General features: G+C 39.6%; 1 protein-coding gene across 1 annotated transcript in view; it reads right to left on the bottom strand.

The window, feature by feature from the left end:
* The window catches only part of LOC119772739 (copine-8-like), a gene marked incomplete at its 3' end in the record, with an annotated part of 159,445 nt that overhangs the window by 20,177 nt on the left and 121,558 nt on the right, over window positions 1–17,710 (bottom strand). The window contains exon 7 of the mRNA XM_038269334.1: window positions 787–850. Within this exon, the coding sequence (XP_038125262.1) occupies window positions 787–850 (64 nt within the window). The remainder of the gene's footprint in view (window positions 1–786; window positions 851–17,710) is intronic.

Here is a 17,710-nt window from a genome sequence, read left to right as displayed (position 1 = left end):
CCAGACTGTGGAGGATCGGGAGCAGCTCCTTTAGTGAAAGATTTATACCCCCTGTTTGGATTCATTCATCCCTGCTGCCATCAGGCTTTGCAATTTGGCACCATAACTGCAGTAACTTGTTCAATATATAACCTGCAATCACTATTTAATACTCTGTGCAATAAACTATTTTATATTTAATACCCAGAGCAATAACTCTATATATATACATATATATATATATATATATATACCCTGTGCAATAACCCTGTATAATAATCCTGTTAAAAAAGGGACTTCAGCGGTGTTTATATCATATATATACCTATAGGTATATATATATATACCTCATGCACCTTGACTATTGAGCTGATGTAACAAGTAAAATTCTCCACTGTGAGATCAAAAAAATCAATTAAGACAAGTGTAGGGTTATGAGATGTTGTTTTACAATCATTGTGATGTGATTCCAGAGGTATACAGAGGGCCAATATGTAAAAAATTATTACAAAATACATACATATATATGTCCCATTAAATAAATATACCAGAAGTAAATGCAACATTTCTTTTGTGTGTATTTAATATATTATTCTGATATAAAATACATAATTGAATCCTCATTAAGGTAAATTAGTGATCCATTGAATAACTACAATTACATTTAGGTTAATAGATTAAATGATTAAATATTATTTTCAGTTATTTTTGGGATCAGAGGCTGAATTATTTGGGAACCCCCAGGTTTTCACTGGTCCAGTGAAGTGAGATAAAAGTATCTTAAAGACTGTAAAGTTGTATTCTTACCCTGCAGTTGCTGAGCTCCTCCGATCTAATTATGATGCTTCCACATTTCTTCCCTGGAATTCCACTGCAGGAAAAAAAGAAAACAGAACAGATACAGATAAACCCTCCAACATTCAAACACTTGGTCGGGGTCAGATGTTTACATACACTCATTAAGTCTGACAAACAATCAGAGGTTTGTTATTTTCTATTTCAACTAGGCAGGAAAGTTCATAAAAAATATAATTCAATCTGTTTAAAAAAAGATTTAGGTTAACAAGCTAGTCTGAATTATACCAACAGGCTTAAATGTATACATCCTTCCCCACTAATATTTGGAATTGACATTCTCATTGTCCTTTTAAATTAACCTTATTTTGATGAATTTTAATGGCAGAATAAGTAGATGCTTTTGTTTCCTGAAACAAATGGCCGGGCAGATACTCCAGAAGCTTTTGAGGGGAGTTAAAATCAAGGCTTAATGCCAACAAGTCTTATTCTTCCCATTTTGATGTGTTGGGGAATATTGACTTGTTAAAAACTACATGCTTTAAATAAAGTGACTGAAAGTATTAATTTCTATCCTTAAATCACCTAAGAATGCTAAACTACATCTTATAAAAGATATTTAAAATGTATTTAAATATATTTATTTATTTAAATATCTTTAAATAAAGATATTTATTTAAGATATTTTGACATTTTTGAGAGAATTTCATCTTTAGAAATGCTCAGAGCAGTCCAGCAAAGTATGATTACCTCGTGTTTTCTCGCATTTTATTTGTGTCTTTCATTAGATTATGCACTATATAACATAAAGGTACAACATAACGCAAACATACAACTCAAAAAGACAAGACTTATGTATAAAACCAAAGCTGAAGTAGCGTTGGATCCCATTTCCAGGAGATATCAGGCACAGACGGGTAATAAGAAAAAGATTTAAATTAATTTGTTTTCTCAGAAAATAAATTATTAACCTTTTAAACAGAGGAAACATTTATTTCCATCCATAGAGTACAATTAAGGGTGAGCCAGATGTATTTCTGACTGCGCATGCGAAAAATAAGCAGATGTTACGGAACTTCTACCGGTATGGATCAAGTAGTGACAGATGCACACTACTGGATGCACACTAAGGTGCATTGTGGGAAATTTTGAGTCCACTACTTTTACATCCACCAAACATTCAAACACTCATATAAAATGGTGTCAGGGTCAGGGCGGACGTTCAGACATAAGCTCTGCCTATGTATGTAATGTATTGTTGTGCTTGACAGTTTACAAATAAGCCGATTAAAGAAAATTATAAATTCACACTACTTATTCAAATAACAAAAAAATGAAAAAAATGATAAATAAAAACGTACTAAATTATTATTCAGTAAAACAAAATATTGATTTTGAGGTTTTATTAAAAAAAAATAATAATTCTAAACAATAAACTAAATTAAAGTACCTTACTTATAAACAGGGAACCAACATCGCTGAAGAGGTCTGAAACCTGATTTCAGTGATTGCCCCAAAGTGTTGCTCAACAACAACAAAAACATATATATATATATATATATATATATATATATATATATATATATATATATATATATATATATATATATATATATATATATATATATATATATGTGATGGAATCAGTTCTTTTCCTTTATGCAGCTGTTTGCCCCCTAGTGACTGGTTTGTGTATTTTATTTCGATAACCTGAGTTAGACAGGATGTGAGGTCAATGTTCTAGATGTCACTTCCTTCTGAATGCCATGTTTCTAAGAATCTAGCCAAAAGCAGTCACACATGGGCTCATCTGTTGCCATCCATGTCTTTACTTGCTTAAAAGCGGCATCATCTGTAAGTTATATTGTTTCTTCTTATATAAACAACATGTGTGCATTGTTATTTTGTTTTAGGAAGCTGTAGTTTAAATTTAACTGACAAATGTAAAACCTGAGCCTCAGCAGAGGCTCAGGTCTTTGAGGCTGTTAAAGCTAATTTATCATTTGATTTGTGTGATGTTTAGATTATGCATAAATCTAAAAAGTACATTTTTGCACTGATTTTATATTTAGAAGTCATCTGTGTATTGATGCAATATTTTGTTTATTTCTGATTTTGTCAACAGTTTCACACTTTATCCTGATTAAACCATCCAACTCAACATATCAGCCTGTTCCTTGGAGTTTGAAAAGGAGAGTGTTTAGCTGTCTGTATAGCTGAGCCCACGTTCAGGGGAACAACGCTTAGTGAGGACAGAACAGTGAAAAGATGGACCGTCAATAAGCTGTGAAGAAACCTCGGCAGCACCCTTTTCAGTCACCATTCGTAGAGTGAGTAAAACGGCCTCTGCATCTGCAGCATTTTTTCATGTGAATTAAACACACTTCCACCTGCCCGCATTACGCAATGTCAAGCTCAAACCCTGTCAATGCCGACACTCAGCAGCTCGAGGTTAGGTCAGAATGTGGTACCTCAGTCGCATCTTCAAAGTCAAGTTCAAGCAGGTCCTCAGCCAATGCTGCTGCTAAAGCTCGTGCCAAGGCAGAAGCCTCACGCACACGAGCAGCTTATGCAAAACGTCAAATAGATATGGAAGTGGAGAAGGCACGCATTGAGGCCACACTGAATGCATTAAAAGAAGAGTGTGAGGCTGAGGCTGCCTCAGCAGAGGCTCAGGTCTTTGAGGCTGCAGCAGATTTAGAAAGCTGTGATCTTGGGAGTAAAGCCAGTCGTGATCGAGCATCAAAGCAGTCCTTACAGCACACCAGTGAGTACATCCAAACCCATTTTAATGTAAGTCAGTATCATACTTCAGCTCATAACAATGGAGAAATGGAACATTCTGCTGCTGGACCACAACATAATCGTTTCCCAGATATTGAAGCTCACCATGTCAGTTATGATACGCAACAGTTTGGTCCCCCAGCTTGCTCTGCAGAAGTTCTGAAACAAATTAACCCCACAAAAGATCTTCCTGGCTCTAAGGCCTCTCATGCAGGTCACAATGCTCCTATGACTCATACACGTTGCCATACTGTCTCAGCAAACCAACTTCCAGCCCACTCGAGCCCAGAAGGTCAACGGATGTCCGAGTTGGCTGTATTTCTGGCACGTCGAGATCTCGTTACAGCTGGACTCAAAGTGTTTGATAGCCAGCCTGCTAGTTATCTGTCCTGGAAATCTAGCTTTGTTAATGCTGTGGACGGACTTCAGCTAAAACCCAGTGAAGAACTGGACTTGCTTATTAAGTGGCTTGGTGGGGAGTCGCTACACCATGCTAAAAGGATAAAGGCAGTCCACATTAACAACCCATCTGTAGGTTTGGACATGCTTTGGGAGAGACTAGACAAGTGGTACGGATCTCCGGAAGCGATTGAAGCATCTCTCTTCAATAGATTGAACAGCTTCCCAAAGCTTACAAATAGAGATTATCCGAAGCTCCAAGAGCTTGGAGATCTGCTCCTAGAGATTGAAGCTGCAAAGAGAGAGGGCTATTTGCCAGGACTCGCCTTTTTGGACACTGCAAGGGGAATAAACCCTATATTGGAGAAACTGCCCCATAACGTTCAGGAACAGTGGATTACTCAGGGGTCCCACTATAAGAGGAAACACCAAGTTCCCTATCCCCCTTTTTCATTCTTTGTAAATTTTGTGTACAACTATGCAGAGATGAGAAATGATCCTAGCTTTGTTTTTGCTACCTCAAACTTAGCTACATTTAAAGGTGACGGATCACTCTCTAAACCCTGGAAATCCAAGCCTCATATATCAGTTAGTAAAACTGAGGTAGGAAACCCCTCATCCTCTTATTCCACCAAAGCATCCATCATAGATCTGGATAAACAGTGCCCTCTCCATCTGAAACCTCACTCCCTTAGAAAATGTCGAGGTTTTCGGGAGAAATCACTTGCAGAGCGAAGGCGCTTTCTGTTGGATAACTACATATGTTTTAAATGTTGTGCTTCAACAGCCCACCAAGCTAAAGAGTGTAAGACTGACATCCACTGCTCAGAATGTGACAGTAACCGGCACATCTCAGCACTTCATCCAGGATCAGCACCTTGGATTACAAGTTCCCGTCCATTGACAGAGAAGGGTGGGGAGTCTACTGAATGCATCACCGACCTAGCAACATCTTCATCCACAGCTGTGTGTGGTGAGGGTCTTAAAGGTAAATCGTGTTCAAAAATCTGTCTGGTCAATGTCTATCCAAAGGGTCACCCAGAGCAAAAGGTGAAGACATAAGTTATGCTAGATGACCAAAGCAATGTGTCATTAGCCAGATCAGCATTCTTTGACATGTTTCACATCCAGAGTGAAGTTTCCCCCTATACCCTCAAAACATGCTCAGGAATCACAGACACTGCTGGAAGAAGGGCTTCTGGTTTCATGATGGAGTCCGCTGATGGAGACCTTCACCTGACACTGCCAACTCTTATTGAATGTAACCTCATTCCTAATAATAGAGATGAAATCCCCACTCCAGAGGCTGCACGTAGCCACATGCATCTCAAGCCTATAGCTGAAAAGATTCCCCCTCTTGACCATTCAGCTGAGATACTTTTGTTACTTGGTAGAGATATCATCCGAGTACACAAGGTCCGCTGTCAGCGCAATGGTAAGCACAACGAGCCCTATGCCCAACTTCTGGACTTGGGTTGGGTCATAGTTGGTGACGTCTGCCTCGGAGGGGCTCACCTTCCAACTGTCAACACATTCAAAACCAATGTTCTTGAGAATGGCCGGCCCAGCTATTTCAAGCCTTGTGGGAACAGATTCATTTTCAAAGAGAAGTTTGTAAGCTCACAGCTCACATCTCCTGCCAATCTGTCTTCTACTCATCAAAAGCTAGGTGAACTGGTCTTCAGTCATTCAAAAGATGACGATAAGATGGCACCCTCCATCGAAGATGAAATCTTCCTCCAGATCATGAACATGGAGTTCAGGAAAGATGATTCCAATAGTTGGGTGGCTCCTCTACCGTTTCGCAGTCCAAGGCCGTGCCTCCCTAATAATCGGGGACAAGCCCTCAGTCGACTGATGTCACTCTGTCGTACTTTGGAAAAGAAACCGAAGATGAAACGCCATTTTGTGGACTTCATGGAAGAAATATTCAGAAACGGACATGCAGAGCCAGCTCCTCCACCAGAACTTGATAAAGAGTATTGGTACTTACCTTCATTCGGTGTTTACCATCCACAGAATCCGGGGAAGATAAGGATTGTCTTTGATTCAAGTGCAAAGTTCAAAGGCATATCACTGAACGATGTACTCCTACAAGGTCCAGACCTCAACAACACCCTCCTTGGGGTTCTCGTACGTTTCAGGACAGAACCTGTTGCTGTAATGTCAGACATTCAGCAGATGTTCCACAGCTTCCTTGTGAGAGAGGATCATCGGGACTACCTCCAATTCTTGTGGTTTCGCAACCACCAACTTGATGATGAGGTGTTGGAGTACCGCATGAAGGTTCATGTGTTTGGTAACGACAGTGGCGACGTCAGTGGCGACGAGTCCAAAGCTTAGCCAACACATTTTGGGATAGATGGAGGAGGGAATATCTCAGTAGTCTCCAGGGCCGACCAAAGTGGAGAACAGAAAGACCTAATCTCATGGATGGAGACCTTGTACTACTGAAGGACAACTCTGTAAAGAGACATGAATGGCCCACAGGACGGATCACAAGAACGTTCCAGAGTGATGATGGAAAGGTCAGAAAGGTTGAGGTGAAAGTCATGAAAGACAATGTCTCAAGAGTGTACTTAAGGCCGGTATCTGAAGTCATACTCCTGCTGCCAAGGAACTCGCATAAGTGATGCATAGTCTGACATCCTAGGGATGTCAGGTGGGGAGTGTGATGGAATCAGTTATTTTCCTTTATGCAGCTGTTTGCCCCCTAGTGACTGGTTTGTGTATTTTATTTTGATAACCTGAGTTAGACAGGATGTGAGGTCAATGTTCTAGATGTCACTTCCTTCTGAATGCCATGTTTCTAAGAATCTAGCCAAGAGCAGTCACACATGGGCTCATCTGTTGCCATCCATGTCTTTACTTGCTTAAAAGCGGCATCATCTGTAAGTTATATTGTTTCTTCTTATATAAACAACATGTGTGCATTGTTATTTTGTTTTAGGAAGCGGTAGTTTAAATTTAACTGACAAATGTAAAACCTGAGCAGGTTATGGCTGTTAAAGCTAATTTATCATTTGATTTGTGTGATGTTTAGATTATGCATAAATCTAAAAAGTACATTTTTGCACTGATTTTATATTTAGAAGTCATCTGTGTATTGATGCAATATTTTGTTTATTTCTGATTTTGTCAACAGTTTCACACTTTATCCTGATTAAACCATCCAACTCAACATATCAGCCTGTTCCTTGGAGTTTGAAAAGGAGAGTGTTTAGCTGTCTGTATAGCTGAGCCCACGTTCAGGGGAACAACGCTTAGTGAGGACAGAACAATATATATATATATATATATATATATATATATATATATATATATATATATATATATATATATATATATATATATATAGTGGGGCAAAATAGTGTAACCAATAGTGCAAGTTCTCCCACTCAAAAAGATGAGAGAGGCCGGTCATTTTCATCATAGATATACCTCAACTATGAGAGACAAAATGAGAAAAAAAATCCAGAAAATCACATTGTCTGATTTTTAAAGAATTTATTTGCAAAATATGGTGGAAAATAAGTATTTGGTCAGTTACAAACAAGGAAGATTTCTGGCTCTCACAGACCTGTAACTTCTTCTGTAAGAGGCTCCTCTGTCCTCCACTCGTTACCTTCATTAATGGCACCTGTTTGAACCCGTTATCAGTATAAAAGGAACCTGTCCACAATCTCAAACAGTCACACTCTAACCTCCACCATGGCCAAAACTAGAGAGCTGTCAAAGGACACCCGAAACAAAATTATAGACCTGCACCAGGCTGGGAAGTCTGAATCTGCAATAGGTAAACAGCTTGGTGTGAAGAAATCAACTGTGGGATCAATTATTAGAAACTGGAAAACATACAAGACCACTGATAATCTTCCTCGATCTGGGGCTCCACGCAAGATCTCACCCCGTGGGGTCAAAATGATCACAAGAACGGTGAGTAAAAATCCCAGAACCACACGGGGGGACCTAGTGAATGACCTGCAGAGAGCTGGGAACAAAGTAACAAAGGCTACCATCAGTAACACATTACGCCGCCAGGGACTCAAATCCTGCAGTGCCAGACGTGTCCCCCTGCTTAAGCCAATACATGTCAAGGCCCGTCTCAAGTTTGCTAGAGAGCATTTGGATGATCCAGACGATGACTGGGAGAATATCATATGGTCAGATGAAACCAAAATAGAACTTTTTGGTAAAAACTCTACTCGTCGTGTTTGGAGGAGAGAGAATGCTGAGTTGCATCCAAAGAACGCCATACCTAAAGTGAAGCATGGGGGTGGAAACATCATGCTTTGGGGCTGTTTTTCTGCTAAGGGACCAGGACGACTGATCCGTGTGAAGGAAAGAATGGGGCCATGTATCGTCAAATTTTGAGTGAAAACCTCCTTCCATCAGCAAGGGCATTGAAGATGTAACGTGGCTGGGTCTTTCAGCATGACAATGATCCCAAACACACCGCCCGGGTAACGAAGGAGTGGCCTAGCCAGTCTCCAGATCTCAACCCCATAGAAAATCTTTGGAGGGAGTTGAAAGTCAGTGTTGCCCAGCGACAGCCCCAGAACATCACTGCTCTAGAGGAGATCTGCATGGAGGAATGGGCCAAAATACCAGCAACAGTGTGTGAAAACCTTGTGAAGACTTACAGAAAACGTTTGATCTCTGTCATTGCCAACAAACGGTATATAACAAAGTATTGAAATGAACTTTTGTTATTAACCAAATACTTATTTTCCACCATATTTTGCAAATAAAATCAGATAATGTGATTTTCTGGATTTTTTTTCTCATTTTGTCTCTCACAGTTGAGGTATATCTATGATGAAAATTACCGGTCTCTCTCATCTTTTTAAGTGGGAGAACTTGCACTATTGGTGGCTGACTAAATCCTTTTTTGCCCCACTTTATATATATATATATATACATATATATATATATATATATATATATATATATATATATATATACATATATATATATAATATTTCTAGGCGCAGCCAAGGTGTTGAGGGGATCCGTTTTGGTGGCCTTAGGATTGCGTCTCTGCTTTTTGCAGATGATGTGGTCCTATTGGCTTCATCAGGTCGTGATCTGCAGCTCTCGCTGGATCGGTTTGCAGCCGAGTGTGAAGCAGCCGGAATGGGGATCAGTGCCTCCAAATCCGAGGCCATGGTCTTGAGCCGGAAAAGGGTAGAGTGCCTTCTCCAGGTCAGAGGGGGTGTCCTGCCCCAAGTGGAGGAGTTTAAGTATCTTGGGATCTTGTTCACGAATGAGGGAAGAAGGGAGCGGGAGGTCGATAGGCGGATTGGTGCAGCGTCTGCCGTGAAGCGGGCGCTGTACCGGTCCGTCGTGGTGAAGAGAGAGCTGAGTCAAAAAGCGAAGCTCTCGATTTACCGGTCGATCTACGTTCCTACCCTCATCTATGGTCATGAACTCTGGGTCATGACCGAAAGAACGAGATCGCGGATACAAGCGGCCGAAATGGGTTTCCTCCGTAGGGTGGCTGGGCTCTCCCTTAGAGATAGGGTGAGAAGCTCGGTCATCCGGGAGGGACTCGGAGTAGAGCCGCTGCTCCTCCACGTCGAGAGGAGCCAGTTGAGGTGGCTTGGGCATCTGTTTAGGATGCCTCCTGGACGCCTCCCTGGTGAGGTGTTCCGGGCACGTCCCACCAGGGGGAGGCCCCGGGGAAGACCCAGGACACGCTGGAGAGACTATGTTTCTCGGCTGGCCTGGGAACGCCTTGGGGTTCCTCCTGAAGAGCTGGAAGAAGTGGCTGGGGAGAGGGAAGTCTGGGCCTCCCTTCTTAAGCTGCTGCCCCCACGACCCGACCCCGGATAAGCGGAGGAAGATGGATGGATGGATGGATATATATATAAATCAATGTCACAATTTCCACTTTTATCATTTTTATTTATTTTTACTGTTCCAAAATTTCAATTCATTTTTTTCTGTCTTTAATGTAAGGCTATGTAAACTTTAAAGCACAACTGTCCTGTGTGTTATAAATAAATTTATAACAGTATCTATTATGCATTTCGCCCTTTTTTTTTTTTTTTTTTGCAGAATTCTGAAATTATAGCTTGATTATAAGACTATAAAAACAACGGACATCATGTAGTTTTAAATTCAAATCCTGACTTATCAAATAACTTTATTAAATAAGGCATCAAACCAGCCCATTACAGCAGTTCTATCTTCAGTTTTTTTCGATTTAGGCTTCCTCCACAGGACAAAAGCTCTATTGTTTTCCCTAAAGGAAGACATTATTTCCCATGAGGAGCAGCACATGGGGTGAACTACTTTTTTTTTCCAGTGGCTGTTTGAAGGATAAATAACAATGAGGTAATGCAGTGAAACAGTTTCATAACACGATGTTGAAAATAAGAAACGTATAACTTTGATTTTGTGCCGTATTCCTGCAAAGAGCTCATCAGTCACTGAAGAGCTTATAGCCGTGAAGCAGTGCACATTCGTAGTTGTTTTGTTTTGCAGGGTTTCTGCCACTGAAAAAAAGTTTTGAAAATATTTTATGAAGGTTGAAAAGTTAATTAGTGTTGGTTTAAAAGAAATAAAACACCTGCTCATTTGAAATCTCGAGAACCAACTATATGAATCCTAAAATATGAGGGACGTTTTTAACGACTTGCATCACTTCCACCTGCAAACAACATTTACAGAAATAAATGGAACAAGCTACCAGAGGTCTGGGAGTGAAACATCTGCTGATCAAATGCAATTTTAATTATTTGTTTTGCAGATGATATTCTTGTCATAAACACTATGAATTCATGGCAGCATTTTCTTGCCTTCCAAAACTGTTATGTAAATTGGGATCATTCATTATTCATGATGTCTTCACCAGTGGTGCCGGTTAACCATGCCTTTTGCTCTAATGCACCTCCAAACGACACCATTACATCTTCTGAAGCATGTCCTTAGAAAAAACACCTCATAGGGTCCCTCTGCTCCTCAGAGGGAAGCAGGGACAATGGCTTCACTGACTTCTAAAAGGAATCCAATATGTTTTGATTTGCTCAGCCAATGCATAATTTCCCATAGAGAAGAGTTTCTGAGCTGCTAAAATTATTTCTACAGAAACCATGCTGGGTTTTGTGGAAAACCCATAACCTACAACTGATCACTGCTGGGTTTTGTTAATGTTTTATTTCACAAAAAGCAAACTTCTGATTCCTCAATGTGTTTCTGAGCCTTTTAGTAAACTGTTTATCTTAATCCAGGGTTCAAAATGTTGTAGTTTTAATCAGCTAGAAGATCACTTAGGATGCACAAGTTGCATGATTCTGGCTGACCACCAGTTCCTAAAAAGCCTAATGTAGCTATTCTGGGTTTGACTCATGAAGATTAATTATATAAATGGTGCCATTAGATTTTATAAGGTCATGCAAGACCATTGTATGGAGTTAATTTTGTTCCATTATTGTTGCAAGCAAAATAAATTATTTTTAAATTTAAAGAGGCATTACAGAGTTTCTAGTCATACTGCCACCTGTGGCCAAAACACAGAACTGCAACACTCTTCTGCTCGTTCTAGTAGCTCGCACCTGTACTTAACTTTTTTTTTTTCTTAACCTGACCTGGAGTTGGCATTGGTGTCTGAGTTGAGCTGGATGCTGGTCACTTCTGAGCATCCACATAATTCAACTTGAATATAATGCTTCTATTGTTTGCTAGGTTGGACACATGGAACCGTTCGACGTCACTTCCACTGAACAGCTACAACAATGTTGGAACTAAATTCACTCCATATATTAAGACTTAAATTGGCATACACATCAAATGGTTTGTGTGCTTGCATCATGCTTAGGGGATGCCTTTCATCAGAAAGACATGTAAGTAGGTCAGAGCTGATGGGGAAGACGTCTTGAATTAAATTCAAAAGAATCCCAGAACCCCAACATAAAAAGGAAAGGTTTAAAGCCAAATGTTAGAATGGGCCACTTAAAGACACAAGCTGTTGTGACTAACCCTCAAAGAAAACGACACATCAGAGCCTCTGGATGTTCAAAGCTGGTAGAGAAATCCTCATGGCTGTATTTGATAGCAGATGGTGCTCCTTCAAAGAATTGAATTCTCGGGTCTAATAGGAAATAAACCATTTTTGAATTTTTGTTTGTTAAAAAAGAATATTAAAAACCGGTAGACATTTTTTGTTTTACTTCAGATTCATTCACATATTTTATTTGTGTGTAAAGTGGAAAGGAAACAGCCACCCAAACCTTGCCTTGCCTTGGTATTATCATTAATTTAAAAAAATGAAATAAAAACAGACATTTCTGTTTGTTGGAAAACATAAGATTCAAGAATTTTCATCAGTTTTTAAAGTGGATTTATATGTTCAAATTAAGCTCAATAGCACAACAAAGACTACAGATTAAGAGGATGGTGATGATGACATGCTTGGATAAATTCTGTAATAGAGTCTATCACATCCTGTTCTTTGCACTGTTGGAATTTCTTTTTATGCAATTTTTATGAAAAGAATTAGTAAATATTGGTACATGCTGAAATGTTAAGAAAATTGAATCATAACAATTCATTTTGATTTAAAGTAGCCTTACGTTTTTCAGGTCGTTATGTTATTGTATGTTTTAAGCAGGCTCAGAAGGTCAGGCATTGGTCGTTAGTTGAAAAATATTTATTTTTTCTGTAAATACAATGTAGTCAAAATGCTCTAAGCAGCCTAAGCAGAGATGCTCAGACTTCCCGATCCATACACACCCTTCCTCCAGGTGCTCTGAGGGGATCCAGAGGCGACACCAAGCCAGCTCAGAGACATAGTCCCTCTAGCGTGTCCTGGGCTCTTACAAGGCCTCCTCCCGATAGGACATGGCTGGAACACCTCCTGAGGAATGCGACCAGGAACAGATGTCCGAGCCACCTCAGCCGGCTCCTTTCGACATTGAGGAGGAACGACTCTACTCTATTCAATTCAATTCAGTTTATTTATATAGCGCCAAATTCACAACACATGTCATCTCAAGGCACTTTACAGTTCACACTCTGTGCTCTTCCTGGGTAACTGAGTTCCTCAGCCGATCTCAAAGGGTGCGCCCAGCCACCATGCGAAGGAAACTCATTTCGCCTACCTGTATTCAAGATCTTGTCCTTTCGGTCATTACCCAGATCTCATGACCATAGGTGAGGGAGGGGGACGTGGATCAATAGGTAAATCGAGAGCTTTGCCCCCTGACTCAGCTCCCTCTTCACCACGACAGTCCGATACAGCGACCACATCACTGCCGACGCCGCATCGATCCGTCTATGGATCTCATGCTCCATCCGCCCCTCACTCCTGAACAAGACCTCAAGATACTTGAACTCCTCCACTTGAGACAAGGACTCCCCGCCGACCTCAAGAAGGGGTGTCCTTTCTCCGGTGGAGAACTATGGCCTTGGATTTGGCACTTCTCGCACATTAGAGTGTGCATGCGAGTGTGTAATATTGTTATTATCTGACTACAGTGTTATTATGCTCCATTAACACACTAATTTTGTTATAATGTATTTGTTTAATGTTATATTACATGAGGTATAGACTTCATGGACTTCATTCTGGCTATGCAATGTGATATGCCTATTTTTTACCATAAATTACAGTAGTCTATAGATACTATAAAACAGGAAGTGATGATTTTATCTGTATTTTAATTCTTAAGCCCCCCTGAAAATGAGAAATCATAGTTTTTTGAAGCTGTAGCTCACGTATTTTTTACATTCTGACCGCTTCACTCTCACTTTAAACAATCATTCTTTTCCAATTTGAGTGTGATTTCAAGTTAGCTTCTGCTGAAGGTGTGAGTTTTAGCTAAAATAGTAAACATCAGATCACAAACTGATCACATTTGTTTTCCTCAACATGTATAACGGCTCAGGAAAACTTTGAGGCAGCAATGCAGAGTGGCATTGTCTAAATTTACACCAAACTAAGTTTTTTTTCCTCTAATACAGATGGTGGCAGCAGTAATACTCTCAAGTGGAATATTCAAAACAGTTAAATTAGTTGTGGTTAATTATACACATTAATATACTAACATCAAAGATGATACTCAAATAAACAATTTATGTAGATATTAGTGCTTGTAAATATCAATTTTATGCAGAATGTTTATTGATACAAGCAGGTAAGTAATGATGATAGAAAAAAATGTATGCCCCAGAACTCAAAACTGAAAGAATTTTAACCACTATACCTTTTATTTAGAAAGCACGGATGTTTAAAATATGTTGCTAGCAAAGGCTGTATGAAAGTAGGGCTGGGCGATAATTCAATAACGATATATATCGATCGATAGACGTGTGGCGCAATAGAAAAAAAGAGGGTCGATAAAAGTTCGATAAAAAAGAAACGCAGTTTTCCTTCCTTCTCATTGTAGCCTAGCATGTAGGTTTATGCTAGTCACTGCTTCCTCCCAACCAATCACAATCGCGGACCCAGGCACGACGTCACAAAGCTCCGCCCTCTCAAACCACAACACAGAGCACATGAAGCTGTGCATCAAGGAGAGGCGGAGGAAATTGTTTCAAAGAAAGGTTTTTGTAGTTAGGCAGTCTGGCAGTATTTCGGTCATGGCAAGTCGGACCAAAAACAAACCACAGTCATCTAGAAAATGTGTCGGGAACCAGTGAAAACCAGTCTGATAACGAAACCAACTTTTTTTTTATCATGTCAGCCGCTCACAGCTGCAGGAGTACGAGCTGTGTAGGCCCCGACGCGCCTCTCCTCCGAGGAATCTTCGGAAAATATATATTTATTTTCGGTTCTGGGCAGTTTCCCACGTAGTTCTAACAATTGAGATAAAAATGCTGAGGGGCCAGAAACTTCAAAGTAATAACTCAGGTTAAAGCAGGAAACGGGGGCGGCGGTGGGGGGGCATTTATTTATTTGTTATATTTATTTTGGTCACTTTTCTGGTCACTTAAGTTTATTCTTTGTCAGTATTTAATAACATAACTCAGGTCTCTTAAGTTATTTTTCTTTAAAACAATTCTGTTATGGTTAAAAAAGTTGGTTAAATAAAGATTTAATTCGAAGTCTGTGTTTGTGTTTTTTTATTAAAATTCAATCATTTAGCAATATTATAAAAAAGTCCAGGCAGAGCTGCACATAAAATATGGTTTCAAATTTTTTCAATAATTATCGATATCGATCAATATGCATTTTTTTTTTATCGATAAGCTTTTTTTCTATATCGCCCAGCCCTATATGAAAGTATAGTTTATCTTTATTTAGAAAATACGGATGTTTTGCTCGTTAATTTTTACTGTTGGATGAGTGTAGATTGACCCTGAGGTTCTGTCCTATCCACTTTCAGCCACCCCTCAGTGTACATTGGTTATTGCGTGGCCACCCTTATAAAAATATTCTAGCTACGTCTCTGATAATATGATTTACAACTATTAAAATACATAGGAAAATTAATGCATATTAAGTCCAACATGTTAAAACTAGTCAAGGATCCATTTAAGCTGCTGCTTTGAGGCTGGCTGACTCCGACCGGTTCAAACATCTCCAGCCTCCTAGTCTATAGCAGAAAAATGTACGGTAGAAACCTATTTAGTTGAAGCCTGTGTTTAGCTGTGTGCTCCAGATTACAAACCAAGGCGTATAAAGACATGGATGATTTATAAAGACATGGATGATGAATCTTCCATTACAACTAATAACCTGATCAATGATGACTGGAGAACATTGATGATGCTCCATAGTTGAAAACTCAAACATATTTTTGTCTATAAGCCTGACTGGAACCAGGAAATGCCAAAAGGGTGTTGATTAGCCCTGATGCAAGCAGAAATAAACCATCTCCGGTTGAATATTAACAACTTGCTAATAGTCCAATTACAGCTCCATCCCCCTGGCAGGTATAAACTGATGCACAGTCAGTCAGAAACATCCCCCATTACAAACGGCTTCATATCTTAGAGAGGAAGATTCGCTATAAAAGAATGAAATGATGAAAGGGCAAAATAATCAGTGCCCTCTCCGGGACTAAAGGAGCCAACGGCCATGGTTCATAGTAAAACAATTAACATTTAATCAAGGGGTTTTCCATCTTCAAAAAAACAACAGAAACAAGAGTAAGAGGCAGAAAAATAGCACTTGAAATAAATATTATGTTAATATATATGATTGTATACCTAATGAATCCACTCACCTTCCTACATCCTGCCACCTTTAAAAAAAAAGAAAAAGTTTGAATAGAGACTCTGCCTTCCAAGTATGAAGAAACCCTGAAGAATAGTCAAACGTAAAAACCTCAACACCAAAACATCAAGAACTTTAGGTTCTAAATTAAAAAAAAACTCAAAAGGGGAGGACATTTGTTTTTCAAACAGTTTTATGTTTATTCAGAAGACATTTTAACTACTTAGAACCAGTAGCGACCAACCTCCTGCATGTTCTTGTTGATCACCAAAGAACAATAGGTGAATGTATTTTTTTTTTTTTATATTTACTGTTCACTTTTAAATCTTTAAATGGTCTGGCTCTTCCTAATCCATCTGAGCTCCTGGGCTGCTCAGTGTCGCAGTGGGTAGCACTGCTGGTTCTGAGTTTGATTCCCGGCCCAAGGTCTTTCTGCATGGAGTTTGCATGTTCTCCCTGAGCATGCGTGGGTTCTCTACGGGGACTCCGGCTTCTTCCCGCAGTCCAAAAACATGACTGTTAGGTTAGATGGCTTCTCTAGATTCTCCTTAGGTGTGAGTTGCCCTGCGATGGACTGGCCAGGGTGTACCCCGCCTCTCGCCCATTAATAGCAGGAGATAGCACCCCTTGTGACCCCAAATGGGACAAGCGTGTCAGATAATGGATGGATGGATGGATGGATGGATGGATGGATTGATGGATGGATGGATGGATGGATGGATGGATGGATGGATGGATGGATGGATGGATGGATGGATGGATGGATGGATGGATGGATGGATGGATGGATGGATGGATGGATGGATGGATACTCATCACTTTTAAATCTTTAAATGGTCTGGCTCTTCCTAATCCATCTGAGCTCCGAGAAATCGTCCTGGTAGAGATCAGGGAGCTGATGCACTTGGTAGTCTCTACAACTCAAGTCGTGAACAGCTGTCTTGTTATTTTTACCTGATTTTTTCTTTTTTTTTTTTCTTTTTTTAAGTACTTTAGTTAGTTTATAGCAGGTAAAGGGCTGCTACTTGAAAATCATTTTTGATTGGTTGATTGACTGGATGCAATCGTTTAACCAGAGGTACGGTTGTACTTCCAGGCTAACATTTTTACCCATTTTTATATTTTCTTAACCTGGCAGTAGCCAGATTGATTTGAGTTCTACTTTATCAGACTGTGATGGCTGCCGTTCAGTTTGTCTGTGAAAAGGAGGGGCGTTTAGTACCCGCCTTGCATTATACGCTTTCTTGTAGTAGGGAATCATGATGTTTCAGCAAAATAAGCTGATAAATCAAACCTTTTTCCAAATCCTGTTGGAAGAAAAGCACAGATATCTACAAATGCACACAGTGCTTCTCTTTTCTCCTTTTTAAAGAAGAAATTGTCGCTACTTTAGCTAAAACCGAGTTAATTGCAGCGTAGCCATGTTTGTAAAGGATTTTCAAATCCAAATCGCAACTGAGTTTCTCATTATTTAACAGCTTTATACAATACTTTTGTTATTTTTGGTGTTATATGTCATGCTATTATTTTAGTAAAAATGTTGCTTCACTATTGCTCTATGAGATGTTGCCTATTGTTGCTAATGGAGTT

This window comes from Cyprinodon tularosa, unplaced genomic scaffold, assembly GCF_016077235.1.
Source record: "Cyprinodon tularosa strain WSP-4 unplaced genomic scaffold, ASM1607723v1 ctg728, whole genome shotgun sequence".
NCBI lineage: Eukaryota > Metazoa > Chordata > Actinopteri > Cyprinodontiformes > Cyprinodontidae > Cyprinodon > Cyprinodon tularosa.
Note: the sequence above shows the minus strand (reverse complement) of the source record. Positions and strands in the feature narration are given on the sequence as shown.